The sequence below is a fragment of the Loxodonta africana genome, chromosome X (assembly GCF_030014295.1).
Source record: "Loxodonta africana isolate mLoxAfr1 chromosome X, mLoxAfr1.hap2, whole genome shotgun sequence".
In the NCBI taxonomy this organism is placed as follows: domain Eukaryota; kingdom Metazoa; phylum Chordata; class Mammalia; order Proboscidea; family Elephantidae; genus Loxodonta; species Loxodonta africana.
The window spans coordinates 170,089,695-170,106,624 of NC_087369.1; the positions used below are offsets into that span (position 1 = coordinate 170,089,695).

At 36.3% G+C, this 16,930-nt stretch overlaps 1 protein-coding gene across 16 annotated transcripts in view; it reads left to right on the forward strand.

Moving 5' to 3' along the window:
- Nucleotides 1–16,375, forward strand: part of FMR1 (fragile X messenger ribonucleoprotein 1) — a 56,161-nt gene extending 39,786 nt beyond the window's left edge. For 2 of the 16 annotated variants that reach the window (XM_064277657.1, XM_023539109.2), the window contains 8 exons: nucleotides 2,748–2,857; nucleotides 3,747–3,881; nucleotides 4,384–4,446; nucleotides 7,181–7,267; nucleotides 9,857–10,052; nucleotides 11,587–11,769; nucleotides 11,969–12,051; nucleotides 14,418–16,375. In XM_064277657.1, coding sequence (XP_064133727.1) covers nucleotides 2,748–2,857; nucleotides 3,747–3,881; nucleotides 4,384–4,446; nucleotides 7,181–7,267; nucleotides 9,857–10,052; nucleotides 11,587–11,769; nucleotides 11,969–12,051; nucleotides 14,418–14,579 — 1,019 coding nt within the window. In that variant the 3' untranslated portion in view covers nucleotides 14,580–16,375. The other 14 variants (XM_064277664.1, XM_064277665.1, XM_064277666.1 and 11 more) reach the window with 14 other exon arrangements.
- The last annotated feature ends 555 nt before the right edge of the window (nucleotides 16,376–16,930 follow it).

Here is a 16,930-nt window from a genome sequence, read left to right on the forward strand (position 1 = left end):
TTCTAATTTAGTTTCTCAAATGATTGCATACATTAAAAAAAAGTTCTTTTAAATTATAGGAGCTCTTATAAAAATATAGCCAACAGGCAGTTTTTTTTTTTTTTTTTGAAGTGCTCAATACTAACTTCTGTAGCAGATTCATGGAGTTATTTTGGAGACAGCTTGATGGTGGGGGAAGGGGCTTGAGCATTGGCATTAGATCTAGATTTGAATATTGACTTCACTTTTGGGTAGCTTTGTGACCTTGGGCAAGTGCCTTAGCCCTCCTGAGTCTTATTTTCCTCACCTGTAAAACAAATATAATAATAGTATCTACCTTGCAGAGTTGTTGTGCTGCTTAAACAGGAAAATATATAAAGCGCTTCTAACTGTTCTGGGCATAGTAGGGGTACTATAAATAGTAACGTTCTCTCCTTCATCTCACTGAAGAAAAGCGCCATCCAGTTCAGCAGAGCAGAGTTGGAGTAAGCTGTCAATTGGCTTTTGGAAATAAGCTACTCTTGTTAACCAAAAGGTCAGCAGTTCGAATCCACTAGCCACTCCCTGGAAACCCTTTGAGGCAGCTCCACTCTGCCCCGTAGGGTCGCTATGAGTTGGAATGGACTCAATGGCAACGAATTTTTGTTGTTGTTACAATGTAGAATTAGATTATTCGATATTAAAAGCAGATTCTACCTGTAGTCTTTCATGGAAAGAAGAGGATCCCAGAAGTGACCTTTCTGTCAGAAAGCCTGTTGAAGTACATACGGTCAGACTGATTTTTGTTTTGTTTAGATTCTGGTTAGTAAAACAAAACAAATCTGTTTTCAAGATTGTCTACTGCAACACAGGGAATGTTGGAAGGTTTCAGAAAGCATTTTTATATAATTAGACTTGGCAAGGCAAGTCTTGAGGGAGATGGCATAATCAGTATTGCATGAGTTTTGTTTGAGCCTCATTGATTTATGATTTCTTCATTTTTCACAAACTGTCTTCAGTATGTACACTCATTTATATTCCTCTTAAAATTTGCTTGTTGTTCACCCCCTCTGACAACGAAATGGTTTAATTATTCGGTCTGCTGTAGTTAGCACTCAGTACTTAGAATAGAGAAGATATTGTTTGAATTGAAACATGTGCCAATATCTCGCTTTTCTTTTTGCTATTTCATTCAGACCTTTATTAAAATCAGCATAATTCATGAAAATGTGTTAGTGATTAAAAACGAACTGTGGGAAGGCTTCAGTTACGGTACCCCCCCCACCCCATCCCCCACCCTTTCTTTCAAGAGCAGAAGAATGGAAATAATTGACAAAAGGACCTAGATCTAGTTCTGATTTAGTGGTGTTAGCTCTTTTCCCTGACCACCAACCAACCAAAATAGGTGTATCGGGGTGAGTGAGGCTGCCAAATACAGCAAGAGCACTGAGGCTATGCTCTGCTTAGAAGAACAAGAAGTTCCTGTTGTGAGAAGGCCTTTCCTTGGATTCTGATCTAGGACTGGCTAAAGCAAATTTTGGCCTCTAATTTTGCCCCTTGACTTGGCAGTTCCCTGACACTGCCTTTGATGAGATGGTAAGGCAAGCACGTGAAGGACGTGCCCCGTGTAAGGGTGCTTTAGTACCTTGGGAGAGAGCGCTGGGAATCAGATGTAGATTCTAGAATTAGTAGTTCTTGTATTTGTAATGCCTTGCTTTACACTAATGTGTAATGATGAACATGAAGAGTCATTTCCCACTAATTGTATGATTAAAATTTATTTGTAAAAGTGTGAAAGAATTGTGTGCCTGTTTATTACTAGTATTTAAAGTCTTTGAAGTTTGATACTGAATAATACTTAATCTAAAACTGACGATAAACTTCTTGGTGTGGTTTTGAGTTATCTTAAAGTGTGCTTTCTTAATCTGTTCACTTTTACTCTGTGACTAATCCATTCACCCTTTAATATAGTGCTCTAATTTGTGAGGAATACACAGAAGTTATATTCTTTTAACACATTGTCTTGAAGAGTTTGCACTCCTTTTAGATGTATGTACAACTGCTCGGCTGCTAACCAAAAGGTTGGCAGTTTGAACTCAACAGCTGCTCTGCAGGAGAAAGATGTGGCAGTCTGCTTTTGTAAAGATTTACAACCTTGAAAACCCTATGGGGCATATCTGCTTTGTCCTGTAGGGCTGCGATGAGTCAGAATCGACTCTACAGTTGTGGGGTTTGGTTTTTGATATAGCTGCTTAAGTCGCTGTTTAAACTTAGAGTATTTTTTTTAAATATGCCATTCAGAATTCTGAGAGTATTTATCGTGGGCAAAAAAGCAGATTTAAATCAGATGCAGATAGAATTGAAATTGCCAAATAAGCAAATATATTTTCTATTATCTATCCTTCTTTTCCTTAATTCCTTTTATAGACCTTTACACACCTCAGTACCATCAAGTTTAAAGCATATCCTTTTTTGTACTGCCTTAAAAATTCGGAATTCCCCAATCCGTTGGCAAGTATTAATTAATTCTAATACCTGACCAAAAGAGTTTAAAAACGATGATAACCTAACAAAACAGAAAACTAGTTTAACTCTGTCTTCTTGAAAAGATTCTCGTTTTTGGTTTTGAAACCTTATATATAGTTCAATATTCATACATATATGTACACACATACATATACGTGTGTGTGTATATATGTATGAATGTGATAGTTTACAGTGGGGTATGCTTACTGGCTTGAGGTATGTATTTTTAAAACCGAACATGACTTATTCATTTCTTAACTTAGGCAAAGTAATAGGAAAAAATGGAAAACTGATTCAAGAGATTGTGGACAAGTCAGGAGTTGTAAGAGTGAGAATTGAGGCCGAAAATGAGAAAAATGTTCCACAAGAAGAGGTATGTTATAGTGCATGTGTTTCTGGTTTGTCTAGAAAAAGTACAGGTTTTTTGATTGTTTGATTTGGCGTACTTGTTTTAGAGCCTCTGTAACGTGCAGGTAATGCGAATGTAAAAATTCTGCCTGATAGAGTTAAGGTTGCAGGTGTCGATAAGGGCCTCTGGCCATTCTCTAATGCTGTGACTTTGGATTGGTCACTTTTACCCCTTGAAGTCTTATTTCCCGATCTTTCAAATGGGTAGTCATAATTTTTTTTTAATATTAAACCTATATCACTGTGTCAAGCATTATGACAATTTAATTAAATAATACATGTGGAAGTGCTTTATTCGTAAAGCACTATTCAGATGTTACCGCTGCTGACAAAGACAAATTGAGACTCTGATTAGTTTTGCTGACTTCCATGCTTTGGCTTTTTAGTTTTGGGATTTGGTGTGTGTGTGTTTATTCTATGTGATTTTACCTTTTCATATGACATAACATCTCTTTCCTGTGGTTCTCATCTTTAAATGTTATAACCCTCATCTTCATGCATATTATGTTTTTGGGGAAGAACTTTTACAGTATTTGTATGGGTTTGGGGAATGAGGGTGTGCTTTTCTGTGCAAATCTACTATTGTTTTAAATACTATCCCCCAAAAGATTTCCACATATTGTCTAGCCTCTTTCTTCCGTGAAAGTTTCTTTTAACTGAAGTGAAATCTTCTGGGGTTTTTTTCCCTTCATATTTAGTAATGATTTTACATTCTATAATTTTATATAACAAAGCTGGTTATTATAATTTACATTTTTAAGTCAAAATGTGATCATTGACACAATGATAATGCTAAATGACTTCTTAAAAATTGGTCTTTTTTTCTCTTTTGCATTTTTGTGTTTTTTACCAAGGAAATTATTCCACCAAATTCCCTACCTTCCAACAATTCAAGGGTTGGACCTAATCCCTCAGAAGAAAAGAAACATTTAGATATAAAGGAAAACAGTGCCCATTTTTCTCAACCTAACAGTACTAAAGTCCAGAGGGTAAGAAATATTTGTCCCTTTGAATTACACTAAACGTAATTTCTTCTACTCAGATGTCACAGTTGGTGTTTTGGGTGTTTTCTCTGGTTAGACTTGTAGGCTACTCATGTTCTATTTTTTTCAAATCTGATTGCCAGTTTATGAGAGATTATAAATGAAAATAATACATACCTTCCATTTATTCACAGTGACAAATTGTATGCTGTAAACATAAAATAATGGGGTTGCAATTAATGGTTGCATTTTTTCTTTTGAGGGTAGACTTTGATGTTTTCATGCTGTATCTCTTGAAATTTTGCAGGTGTAGTAGTTGAAAATGTACCTTCTGTTAGATGCATTAGTTACTTAAAACCATATATTAGAAACTGGTTTTCAATGTTTGAACTAACCTAAATATTTAGAAATGGGTTTAGAAGTCCTACAGTGAAAGTCCTGCGTTCAGGCTTCTGTGTATCATTTGTTATAGTTAATGACATCACTTGCATTCCTTATACTGCTTTAGGTGTTAGTGGTTTCATCAATTGTAGCAGGGGAATCCCAGAAACCTGAACTCAAGGCTTGGCAGGTAGGAAAACATTCCTTGAAAAATACGTTTTAATTTTATATTTTAATGTTTATTCCCCTTGTTAAGAAAGACTACAAATGATCATCAGGGTTGGGGGATGGTGGAAGAGTGTTTGTGGGTATGTGTGTCCATTGCTCTGCCTCTATATCCTTAATGTTGCTTATAAGACCCTTCAAGGTTACTTCTCTGGTATCATCTCTCTCCATTCTTCCTCCTCGCGCTCTATAGAAGCTTGAGCCATACTGAAGTATTTAGAGTTCTCTGAACATCGTTACAGTCAGTCCCTGGATTATGAACGAGTTCTGTTCCTAAATCTGTCTTTAAGTAGAATTCATAAGTTGGAACAGTTAGGCACGGTTGGTATCTAACGTTAGTTACTCAGATGCTTGTCCTAGTATATAGTGTGCCATTCTGTGCATAAAAAACATTAAAGAAACACTTCCAGGTATACTAAAACATCTTAACATAGTAATACAGTAATAATCATAATAATAATGTTTTCATACATATCGTAAAGTAGTGCCCATTTGGTATCACGAACCACACTGTATGCACCTTGAATTTTTAATATGATAGGCTTTACGGGAGTTGGTTCGTAACTACAGGTTGTATGTAAGTGGGATGTTCATAACCCAGGGACTGCCTATATACTGTCCGTTGCTTTCTCTGCCTGGAACACTTTCTCCTTTTTGGATAGCTACCTTAAACTTGCCACCTCTGCTTTGACCTTACTCCTTGTGAAGCTTGACCTTACTCCTTGTGAAGCTTTCCTTGTGTACTTGCCACAGGTGCCATTTCTCCTTATGTGCTCCCATGTGCTCACCCCCATCAGAGCACCTATTGCAAAGATGTTTACTTGTTGATCTCCCCTATCACCTTGTAAGTTCCTTGAGGGCAGGGCTTTGATTTTTAATATATTATCTGGCCTGTGAGAACTTTTTTATGGAAAAAATGTTACGATTTACAAGAGATTAAAAACAAAAATGCCATTTTGCAAAGAGAAAGTTGATCAGATATTCCTCTATGTTGGGCAGTCCAGTTCTCATCCCAGAAGAGGGAATAACTTTTTCCTGGTGTCCATATTGAAGACCACCACTCTGCTTATCATTTTACTCTCACCTTTCTTCATTTTAATATTCAGGTCCATTAACAATGTGCTTAAATCACAGTGGCACTTGAGTACAGCAACACTTTGGACATGCTGCAAGAGAAAATGTTTTTAAAAGATTTGCTCCAAAGTCGATCTAACTAAATCTGTGAAGTAGGGTTTTAAAGTTTATTTTGGTGACATTTGACCCAGAGGGAAGGAAGCATGTAGTATTTCATCATAAGGTGTTTTGGGAAATAATATGGTTAACTGCTTTGTAACAAAGTCAGTTGGGGAAAAAACAGCCAAAAATGATGCATTTGAGAAAAGACATCTGATCCATAGGCCTGATTATTTCTGTAGTTCATGTACTATATGATGCAAAGAAATACTGTGAATGAAGCCTATGGATTTTCAGCAGTACCTGGTTCTTTGGGTGGTTGTTGCTACTAGGAGGTAGTGCCTTACCTACCAGATAAAGGTTAGTCTGAAAGCAGTATTTTCCTAGTTCTTCAGTTTTGCTCTCCATCAGCAGCCATGTTAATGTGAAGGAGAAAAGAAAAACCTGATCCGGCCCCACGTACCTTTTTAAAAAAAATCCTGTATACTGAACTCAAGCAGGCCAAAGCAGCCCAGCAGTAGCTACACCTATGAAATGAAGGCTCTTTGTATAAAGAATGATACTTTGCTCAAGGGACAACTTCTGGCTTCTCACACCTTTTAACTTCGCCCTGAAAATCATGTGCCCACATCAAAACTACCACGTGGCTTTTCTTTAGTCACTTCTGAATATCAGTGACCGTGTACATTTCTTCAGGAGTGAAATGTTGAACTGTTGTCAACTTTGAACGTCTGTCATAATTGCCAGCTATTGTTTTACACAACTGTGGCCAGGCTTTCTTATAACTTGTGACCATAAATTTTTTTTTTTTCCTGATTATACTGATGGGCTGGAAGGAAAAGTTTTTATTATACTTAAAAAATCTATCCTTACATTGAAGTTGTGTCATTACGGGACAAGCGAATTTTCCTTGTGATTCAGCCTTTTAAAATTTTCAAAGTAAGTTATTGGAATATATAGGGAGGGCCTTGCTAAATTATATGCTCGTGGAGGTGCCTAGATTTTTTTCTTACAGGTTAATTCCTCAGTGCGTTTTTATTTATCCTAGTGTTGTTTGTTTGTGTTCTTGTTTGTACCCTGTTGACTTGGTTAGCAAAATCAATTTTGTCTTTACTTTTGTAGCCTTAGCATCTAATTTTGAATTTTTTAAAAGAATTTGATCTAGATAAAATCTATAGTAAATGGATTGGAGTGTTTTTACGTATTCATTTTGTTTATGCATCTCATCTTAAAGCTTGTAAAATTTTGAATTAAGTAATTTGTGATTTTGCCAACATTTAATAGTTGTCCTTAAAGTGTAATAACCTGATGCATTTGAACAGTTGCTATATTGATCTGTCCTTATTCACAGTAGTTGTATAAAATATAGGATCTCTTTTTTGTTTTCATGTGTTGCTTTATTTTTTTCAACAAACTTTTGTGTGCCTACTGTTTCCCATACCCTGTGCTAGGGATTTAGTCATTAATTTGCATTATTCAGACTCACCCATCATTCTATAGGATCATTGTTGCAATTTCTTTTTCAGGGTATGGTACCATTTGTTTTTGTGGGAACAAAGGACAGCATCGCTAATGCCACTGTTCTTTTGGATTATCACCTGAACTATTTAAAGGTAAGAACAAAAAGAATTTTAACTTCTAATCCGTTTGCACTACGATATAAAGATTCCGTAGTAAATCTTTCAGCAGTTAGGATTCATTCTACCATATATACGTATATATATACGTATTTTTTTTATATGCATATATATATTTAAGATAATGAACTACATATAGAAAGATAATAGAATACTCACTTTGTTCAGCTTATATTCCTTTTGAAAACAGAACAGTTTTCCATCATAGCAAATTTAAGGACCAATATTCCAGTTCTCAGTAAATTCCCTTATTTCCAATTATTCTTCTGTTAAGCCCTTGCACTCAATTTAGGTAATCCTTGGGTAGTCTCTTAAACTAGTTGATCCTTTCTAGCTTTTGTGTGTGTGTGTGTGTGTGTGTGTGTGTGTTTAAGACCAAATTCTGTGTAACACTTGCCTTTGTTGTCCCTTTTATGTCATTTATCAAGGCAATCCCAGTGCTTCATGAAGTCCTCTACTTAAATGTTTACCCTTCGTATTTTTTTGATACCCTGTTATACAGAATATAAACTATTACTGTCTTTTTGTAAATGCTCATTTTAGTGTTTGTACAGCCATGCCTCCTCTAGACTGCAAACTAGAAGGCAGAAACCAGGAGGTGACAAGGTGTAGTGAAGGAGCACTGGATTGGGAATCCTCTGATTAGCTTCTGGTCTCTGTTTCACCTTGAACTAGCTATGAGACTTTAGGCAGGTCACTTCCCTAGACTAGATGCTTTTTAAAATTCCTTTTGGCCAAAATGTTCTATAATTTAATGAAATGAAATTTAATCCATTTCACTTCTATAATCTCGTTCGTCTTTGTATCTGTATGTATCAAAACTATAGTGAAGCTGGTTTTAAATAGTCTTTAAAAAGTAATCCAAGTTTCTATTCTGCTATTTATGGTGCCAATTTAAGGTTTTTCTTTTGTTGATTTCTTTAAAGAAAGAGTAAAAAGTACATGATTTCTTCTTGTATGCCAGTGAGAGTGAAAGGAAGAAAAATAGCTGGGCATTTCATTAATTTTTATGGTGGTCAGTAATTACAGCTAGGAAGGTGTCATTCAGCAAAATTTGCGGATAGGATACCCCTTTGATTTGCTTATGTGTTTTTGCTCTGAAGTGTATTTTATATGTAACCTGTTGTATGTGTTTGCATGTCTGGGTGTTTCTTCCTATTCTTAGCTTAAGTAATTGTGAAGACCCGGAGAGTTAGGGTTCCATTGTATCAAAACCCTTGTTCTTTTGACTGATGTTCTTTCTCAGATCTTTTCATTGATTGCTCACAATTGAATATCTTTTCTGGTTGTCAGCAGTATCCCGTTGTCATTCTTTCCATCACCAGATCTTCCCTTGATTGGGCCTGGCATCTCTCACCAAAAGGGGACTGCTTTGCCCCAGTGGGATAATCTGAACTGCCATTCTGTTTTGCAAGATATACCCATTCCATGAGCTTTAACTATACCTTTTGAGTAAGCCACTCAACTGCAGTCTCTCCTTTGCTCAAGTCCTTTGTAAAACGGAAATTGTGGATCAGAGCTCCAGTGAAGTTCCCCTAGATCCTTACCTGACTTTTCTTTTCCAGAAGCTTCCACAACCAAGATTTTGGGAGCTTAGCTTTACAGGGGCTCCTCCAATTCCTGTTCATGCAGATAGTCCCTGCAACAGCCTCTGCTTGACTGAGACACCCAGTACTACTAATGTGTGGGATCTGTCCCTGTAGTCAGTAGTCAGGAAATGAGGAATTTAAAATGGATGGGAAGGACAAGGATTAGAACTGAGATTCTATCTGGATTTGACAGAACCTGACATGTTGCAAGCATTGTGTTATAAGGGTTTGTCAGTGGACCCCAGGTGTATGTTTTGATCAACTAAGTTTATACTGTTTGTCATACTTCTTCAAACAGTCGTAGTCTTGAAGACAATTTTAGGGCATGATGTAAGACCTAGCTCTTCTGGTCAGCTGTTAAATTTTTTTCTCCCTCATATAAGGAATATCAGCATTTTCAGCTAATTAAAAAGAATTGTTTCTAATTGTCTACTCACATCCAAAGACCAACTGTAGTATATGTTCTTCGAAAACAAAATATGGCCCAAACTCTGCTTTGTAAATCAAGATATTAACTGGCAAATCTGTTTCAATTATGATTATTTACAATGTGTGATTTTTAAGGTTAGCTAGTTAAACCTTAAATGTCATTGATTTGTATTCATACACTTTAGAGTTGTTTTATTTAATATTCTGTCATCAAGAAGTCCGAAAACAGTGTATCTGTGCCTTAGCAGTAGAATAGTTGGATAATAGTGCCAAATGAAACAACTTTACATTTTATTCAGTATAATTTTAATGCTGAGTATTTTTGTTCTGTCTTTAATTTGGGACATCAGTAGCCTGTTATCTGTAGTAATTTTCTTTTTAAGGAGACCATTCCATTTCCTGATAAATTTGTGTAACAGTCTTTACTGTAAATTTAGAACTGAAATTGAAATATTTCCAGTGTACTTTTTATCTGATGAAAAGGCGAAAGGTATTATTAAATAAAATGTCAAATTATTTTTACTGTTATCTTGTATATTTTAAATAGGAAGTAGACCAGTTGCGTTTGGAGAGATTACAAATTGATGAGCAGTTGCGACAGATTGGAGCTAGTTCTAGACCACCACCAAATCGTACAGATAAGGAAAAAGGCTATGTGACTGATGATGGTCAAGGAATGGGTCGAGGTAGTAGACCTTACAGAAATAGGGGGCACGGCAGACGCGGTCCTGGATATACTTCAGGTACAAACTAAGCATTTTACTCAGTTACTTTATCTGTTCTAGACTTAATAGCTGCTAATCTCTAATATTCATTAGAACCCCATTATAACAATTTCTCACTATGTGGTTTCCAATTCACAGTGGGTCTAATCACGTTGCAAGAAGCATCTATAGTAAATCCTGATAATGATACACGTAGTTCTCAAGGCAGGTGTGAGCTCCATCCATGTTCTGATGGGGGATAAATCTGCTTAAGCCCTAGTGTGTTGATGACCTTCTTAAGGCCTCTCCTGATTTTACTACTGTATAAAGAGCAGCCTTTTTCATTTGTGTACTGTGGCTCATTTTATGTCAGGCATGTGCAGGTCATACTTACTGAATGGACTATATAAATCAGGGGCCTGTATCCTATGGCTCCTAAGGTGATTCTGAGTGACATGGCCAAAGTCAGCCCTAGGCACAGTCAAGACGTAGGCAGAGTTTCTCTTTGCCTTCCCAGCTCTTCTGTTAGTGCCTCTTTCTTCTCTCCCAACACCTTTTCACCGAACCCTCTTCCCACCTGCCGGGTCTACTGTCTTACTTACTCAACTGTTTATCAACTATGTAACTTGCTAATGATGGTATAAGGTATAATCCATCTCACAAATATTTGCATTTCAAAAAGGAACTCTTTAAGATGGAAAAGCCTTCAAGATCCACAGGAGTGAAGCTATAATGGTGAAGCTATAATTGGTCATTAGCTCCAACAGAGGAAGAGAGAGAGGTAGTAGAGTTGATATTCTGGAGTGGGGGAGAAGACACCTACTCCTGAGGCCAACCTTGATCCTAAACCCTAATCCCTCTCCCAACAGTCTGCTCTTTTTACTGATGCATTTCTACCTCAACATTGAGCTCTCGTCCACACCTCCATCCGCTAAGTCATCAACCCTCTCAGGCATAATAAGTCAATTTGTAGTAATGTCTTTATCCATGATCAGTCATTCCCCTTGGAGTGGGAGGGAAGGTTGTGGATCAAGCCTCAGGCAAGAATATTCTCCTTCAACTAGGTCCAGTCCCTGGCCCCACAAGAGACCCTTCCCTGAGACACTTGCCATGGTGGCCTTAATTTACCACTCTCCCAGAGGTGACCAAGAAATGTGCCTTCTCCTCTGCCTGTGGGCCAAACCTGTTAAAAGGAGCTCTCTTTATTGAGGTTTTGTTGATCAAGGTATTACGTTTAACTGTTGTAGACAACTTTTCCTCCAGAGAGCACAGATGTTTAAAGGAGTGCAGCTGTTTAATGATATGACACACTTAGGTTTGAACTTAGGTGGCTAATAAGATACCTTTTATTTTTTAAATGAGAACCAAAAATGTTTGTGACCAAAATAATCTCAAATAATCACGAAGCCCTTCATTTTGAATTTAAAATAATTTATTTTACAAAATGGAAGGTGGTAGTACTTTTTGGTGGCTTTATAAGTTGGGAAAAGTATTGGATTACCCCTGGAAGCTTCTGTTAACCTAATTTTTTTTTTAAGTCGGACAATGGTATATAACTTTTAACTCTCGATAGGAACTAATTCTGAAGCATCAAATGCTTCTGAAACAGAATCTGACCACAGAGATGAACTCAGTGATTGGTCATTAGCTCCAACAGAGGAAGAGAGGGAGAACTTCCTGCGCAGAGGAGATGGACGACGGCGTGGAGGCGGAGGAAGAGGACAGGGAGGAAGAGGGCGTGGAGGAGGCTTCAAAGGTACAAAGGCTTTCATTCGTTAAGAAATAAAGGCGAATGTGAACAACTGAAGTTCCATGGTAGCCTGCTAAATTATTAAACATGATATAACTGGAATCACTAGGCTGTTGATCGCATTTTCGATTCTTTGCCCTAAATAAATAGAAGATGTGCATTTCAGAATCAGTAACCGTTGAACCTTTTTAAAATATTGCCATAGGAAACGACGATCACTCCCGAACAGATAATCGTCCACGCAACCCAAGAGAGGCTAAAGGAAGAACAACAGATGGATCCCTTCAGGTAAACCTGTTGGCCTCCTCACGTCTAAATTTTTTGAAATACAGATTTATAACTTTATTTTTCAACATGTTGAAAGATGACACATTTGTTGTATCTGAAATATTTTCCCCTCAACATTACAATTCTGGGCGATCTTAGTGCTTCTTGACAAGTATACAAATAAGAGGAGTTTTCTAGAGCCTATGTAGTCTAAGTTTTCGTGAAAACTTTGACAGCCACATTGTGACTTTAAGATCAATACCACATTGGTGGTCTCTCCCTAGTTCCACAAAAGAAGGAATATCCTGGAGTGTACTAAGAGAGCTGAGTAAGCCCTGTCGGCCCCTTCTTTCCTTAGTTGCCCTCTTTGAGTAGAAATTAGGGAAAAGAAGGTGTTGCTGTCATAAATAGCAATCATTACAGGGTTGATGATGTTCACCTGGTACATGGTGACTCATTCAGCTGTGTCTTGACGACCAGAGTCTGTTGTGAGTAGGACTTCAAACAAGTTCATTCTAATTCAAACTCCTGCTGAGAATTTGCATTTCCACCCAAGATATACTGAATCAGAATCTACAGTTTAACAAGATCCCCGGGTGGTTCTTACGTATACACATTCCCATAGGAAATCGCAGTGTATACGTAAGAATCACCTGGGGATCTTGTTAAAATGTGATAAGATCTTGTTAAACCAGGAACAAACTGGTTCAAAGCCCTGGTTCTGAGGCTCCAGTCTCGGTTGTTCATCACCTGCACTGACCCCATTGTTAAATCATTTTAAAATTACCCCTGAGCACTTCCAGGCACCTTTGCTAAGTGCTTTGTGTGTTTAATTTAATCTTAGCAGCAGCCCACTGAGGTAAGTTGCTTTATTGTTCTGTTTAATAGGTGAATAAACTGAAGCTTAGGTTCAGTCCTTTGCCCAGGGTCACATGGCTGGCACATGGTGGAGTGGTATTTGATTCCCAGAACTCAGGCTCTCTTATATTTCTTCTTTAACTTTTAATTCTTAATCCAAGTGTTTAAGGGTCCCTTCCCCCTGACTGTGGATTGGTTTGGAACCAACACCCAAGATTAGTGAAAGATATTTTTTTTAAGAACAGAAAGTTTATAGTGGAATATTCATTAGAATTAATAGCAATTCTGAGTAGGTGTTAACTATTGACAGGTTCTTAAGGACCAGCATAGAAAAGACCTTGGACCTAGATAAAAAGGTTGGCGAATTAATGTACGTATATATGTTTTACAAAGATTTAAGATATTTATGCATCAGTTTTGTAATTCCCCATTTTAAATGACTTGTTTGATTAACTGGACAGTCTGATCACATTGGTTAAAAGGATTCGTATTTACAAGTATATATTTATAATTAAAATGGAATATCGAATAAAAAGTTTGTGCTTTCTATATAAGTATGAGGATAGATACACCTCAAAACACTGAACCCTTGACAACCAGACATTTTAAAACACACACCCAGACCCAACAGTGAAACCTGCTTTGAAATTATAGTGAAACATTTTGGGGTACATTTGGCATTTGTACTTGAAACAGATCAGTATTTGTAGTTGTTTCAGCCCCTATTGGTCAGTATTATCTTCCTTTTGTGCAGCATCTAGAACTCTGTTAAGTATTGAAGTGTTTGGTGCTGGCACTTAAAATATTTTGTAGATCCCAGAATACTATTATCTCCCAGGATTCCAGTCCTTACACAGATTTTCTTCAAGTTTCCCCTATACCATTCTTATTCTTAAAACAAAGTTAACCTAGTATGGTCATCCAGATTGCCTTACTGAAATACAAATTGCTATAAACCAACTCTCATTTTTCTACTATAAAACGAGGAGAGCTCTTAGTATAGAGAAACTCAACCATACCTATGATAGACTGAAAGGTGTGGTAAAGGAAGGGCTGGTTAAGAAGTGAGTTGGTTGAGTTCCTATCTTAGCAAAATCAGAATAGGAAGACTATTTTGTTCACTCTCCTCCTGGGTTTCACAATCTCTGGAGAATAACTATTCTTTTTGAACTCTACTGTTACAGACATGTATGTCTTCTCGTAATCAGTAGTAAGAATTCATTTTAACTGTTTGTTTCTTACTGTTTTATTCTGCTTAGAAGAAGACACAGTAGGATTGTGAGTTTTTAATCTAACTTTGGATGCAGTGAGATGACCAATGTGTTCCAGTAAAGAAGAAGAATGTTTTAAAATCATAAGCCAAATAAAGATCCTACCTTAACTTAATTTCTTGCACTTCTTCTCTTCCCACCTCCGTTCTCCCTTTTAACCTGTGGAATTTACACTTCAGGCTTAAGTTTCTTGTCAGGCCAATTTACAGATTAAAATAGGATATGGTCTATATATATAACACATATAACTTGTTTTAGATCAGAGTTGACTGCAATAATGAAAGGAGTGTCCACACTAAAACATTACAGAATACCTCCAGTGAAGGTAATCGGCTGCGCACGGGTAAAGATCGTAACCAGAAGAAAGAAAAGCCAGACAGCGTGGATGGGCAGCAACCACTCGTGAATGGAGTACCCTAAACTGCATAATACCGAAGTTATATTTCCTATACTATTTCCGTAATTCTTATTCCATGTTAGAAAACTTTGTTAGGCCAAAGACAAATAGTAGGCAAGATGGCGCAGGGCATGACATGAACACAAATTCTGTTGAGACTTTTTATTTTTTTGTTATTGGCTGTGAGCAACAATTTTCAGATTTGCACAAAAAATATATTGAATTTTGAAATATTGCTTTTAAGTATATTTAGCACTTCAGGACAGATTTTATTTTGTTTGATTTTTTTTCCCAAGTCACTGAGCAGTGATATTCTTTGTTACTTTGAACCATTTTCCTGCAATGAGTGATAGCTCACCAATACATTTCAGTTTTTCTGAATAAATAGCATTTATGGTAATCGTATTGGACTTCTGTTTTCAATCTCATATAGAAGTCTCCGTGAAATGCTATGTCATTTCATGTCCTGTGTCAGTTTATGTTCTGGTCCACTTTTCCAGTATTTTAGTGGGCCCTGAAATGTGTGTGATGTGACATTTGTCATTTTCATTAGCAAAAAAGTTGTATGATCTGTGCCTTTTTTATATCTTGGCAGGTAGGAATATTATATTTGGATGCAGAGTTTCAGGGAAGATAAGTTGGAAACACTAAACGTTAAAGATGTAGCAAAACCCTGTCAAACATTAGTACTTTATAGAAGAATGCATGCTTTCCATATTTTTTTCCTTACATAAACATCAGGTTAGGCAGTATAAGGAATAGGACTTGTTTTTGTTTTTTTTTGTTTCGTTGCACTGAAGTTTGACAAATAGTGTTATTGAAGGGATGTGTAATTTTTCTGTATAGACAGGAGAAGAAATAACTATCTTTTCATTTGAGAGAGGTAAACTGTTTTCAGCTAGGTGGAAAGTTAGGAGGATTATGCCTGCCCTTTGGCCTGATGACCAATTTTAACATAGAGCCTTTTTTATTTTATCCTCCCCAAGTTTTGTGCATTTTTTTTTTTATATTTTAATTTCAAGCTTGTTTCGGGGAGCTAGGATGGTCATTGCCATGTGTGTATAATAACCCTGTGAAGTACAGGTACTTTGTCTAAGAAACGTTGGAAGCAGGTTAAATGTTTTGTAAAGTTTGAAATATAAGTTCTAATGTATAAGCAGAGTTGGAAAGCAGACTAGGATTGATTAACAAATAATACTTTTTTGTTGTTATTTTGGGGGTCTTTTTTGGTGATGTGTTGGGTTTCAGTTTTGTTTTTGATTTTTTTTTTAATGAATGAAATTTACTGAGGAGAAAATATGTGAAGGACCTTCACTCTAAGATGTTATATTTTTCTTAAAAAATAACTCCGAGTAGGGGTACCACTGAATCTGTACAGAGCCGTACAAACCTAAGTTCTGCCTCTGATGTATTTTGTGAGTTTGTTTCTTTGGATTTTCATTTTACAGTTACTTTTCCTTGCATACAAATAAGCATATAAAAATGGCAACAAACTGCACATGATTTAACAAATATTAAAAAGTCTTTTAAAAGTATTGCCAAACATTAATGTTGATTTCTAGTTATTTATTTTGGGAATGTATAGATTTTGAAAACAGAAATTGGTACCTTGCACACATCATCTGTAAGCTGTTTGGTTTAAAATACTGTAGATAATTAACCAAGGTAGAATGACCTTGTAATGTAACTGCTCTTGGGCAATATTCTCTGTACATATTAGCTACAACAGATTGGATTTTATGTTGACATTTGTTTGGTTATAGTGCAATATATTTTGTATGCAAGCAGTTTCAATAAAGTTTGATCTTCCTCTGCTAAATTGATGTTGATGCAATCCTTACAAATGATTGCTTTTAAAATCTTAAGATAGGAAAAAAAATCTAGAAAGTGTTCTGTTACAAAATTTAACTGTTACTATTGGAAGTTTCACATGTCATAGGAAGTTAGCTGTTCTCTACCAGTTTTCAAGAACTTAATAATGTTTAAGGAAGTGAAAAAAAATCAACAAAATGGTACAAAAACACATTGTACCATTATAATATGCACTAAGTCTATTTTTACAAAGGCTGAATTCAGCAAGGCGCTAACTTGCTTAAATGTGAATTACTAACTTCTAAAACTGTAATTTGATTCACATGTTTTCAAATGGAGTTGGAGTTGATTCATAATACAATATTTGTGTGCTAAACGTGTATGTTTTTCAGTTCAAAATCATGATGTTTTTAAAATCTTTAATTAAAGTTTCAAAAATCTGAAGATTGTTTATCTAGATGTAAATTTTTATTAAAAAGTTGCACTTATGAAAACGCAAAAAATTAGTCTGACAGATGTTTGCTCCTGGTTTCGAATCTTTAAGTATGTCAAAAATTAACAT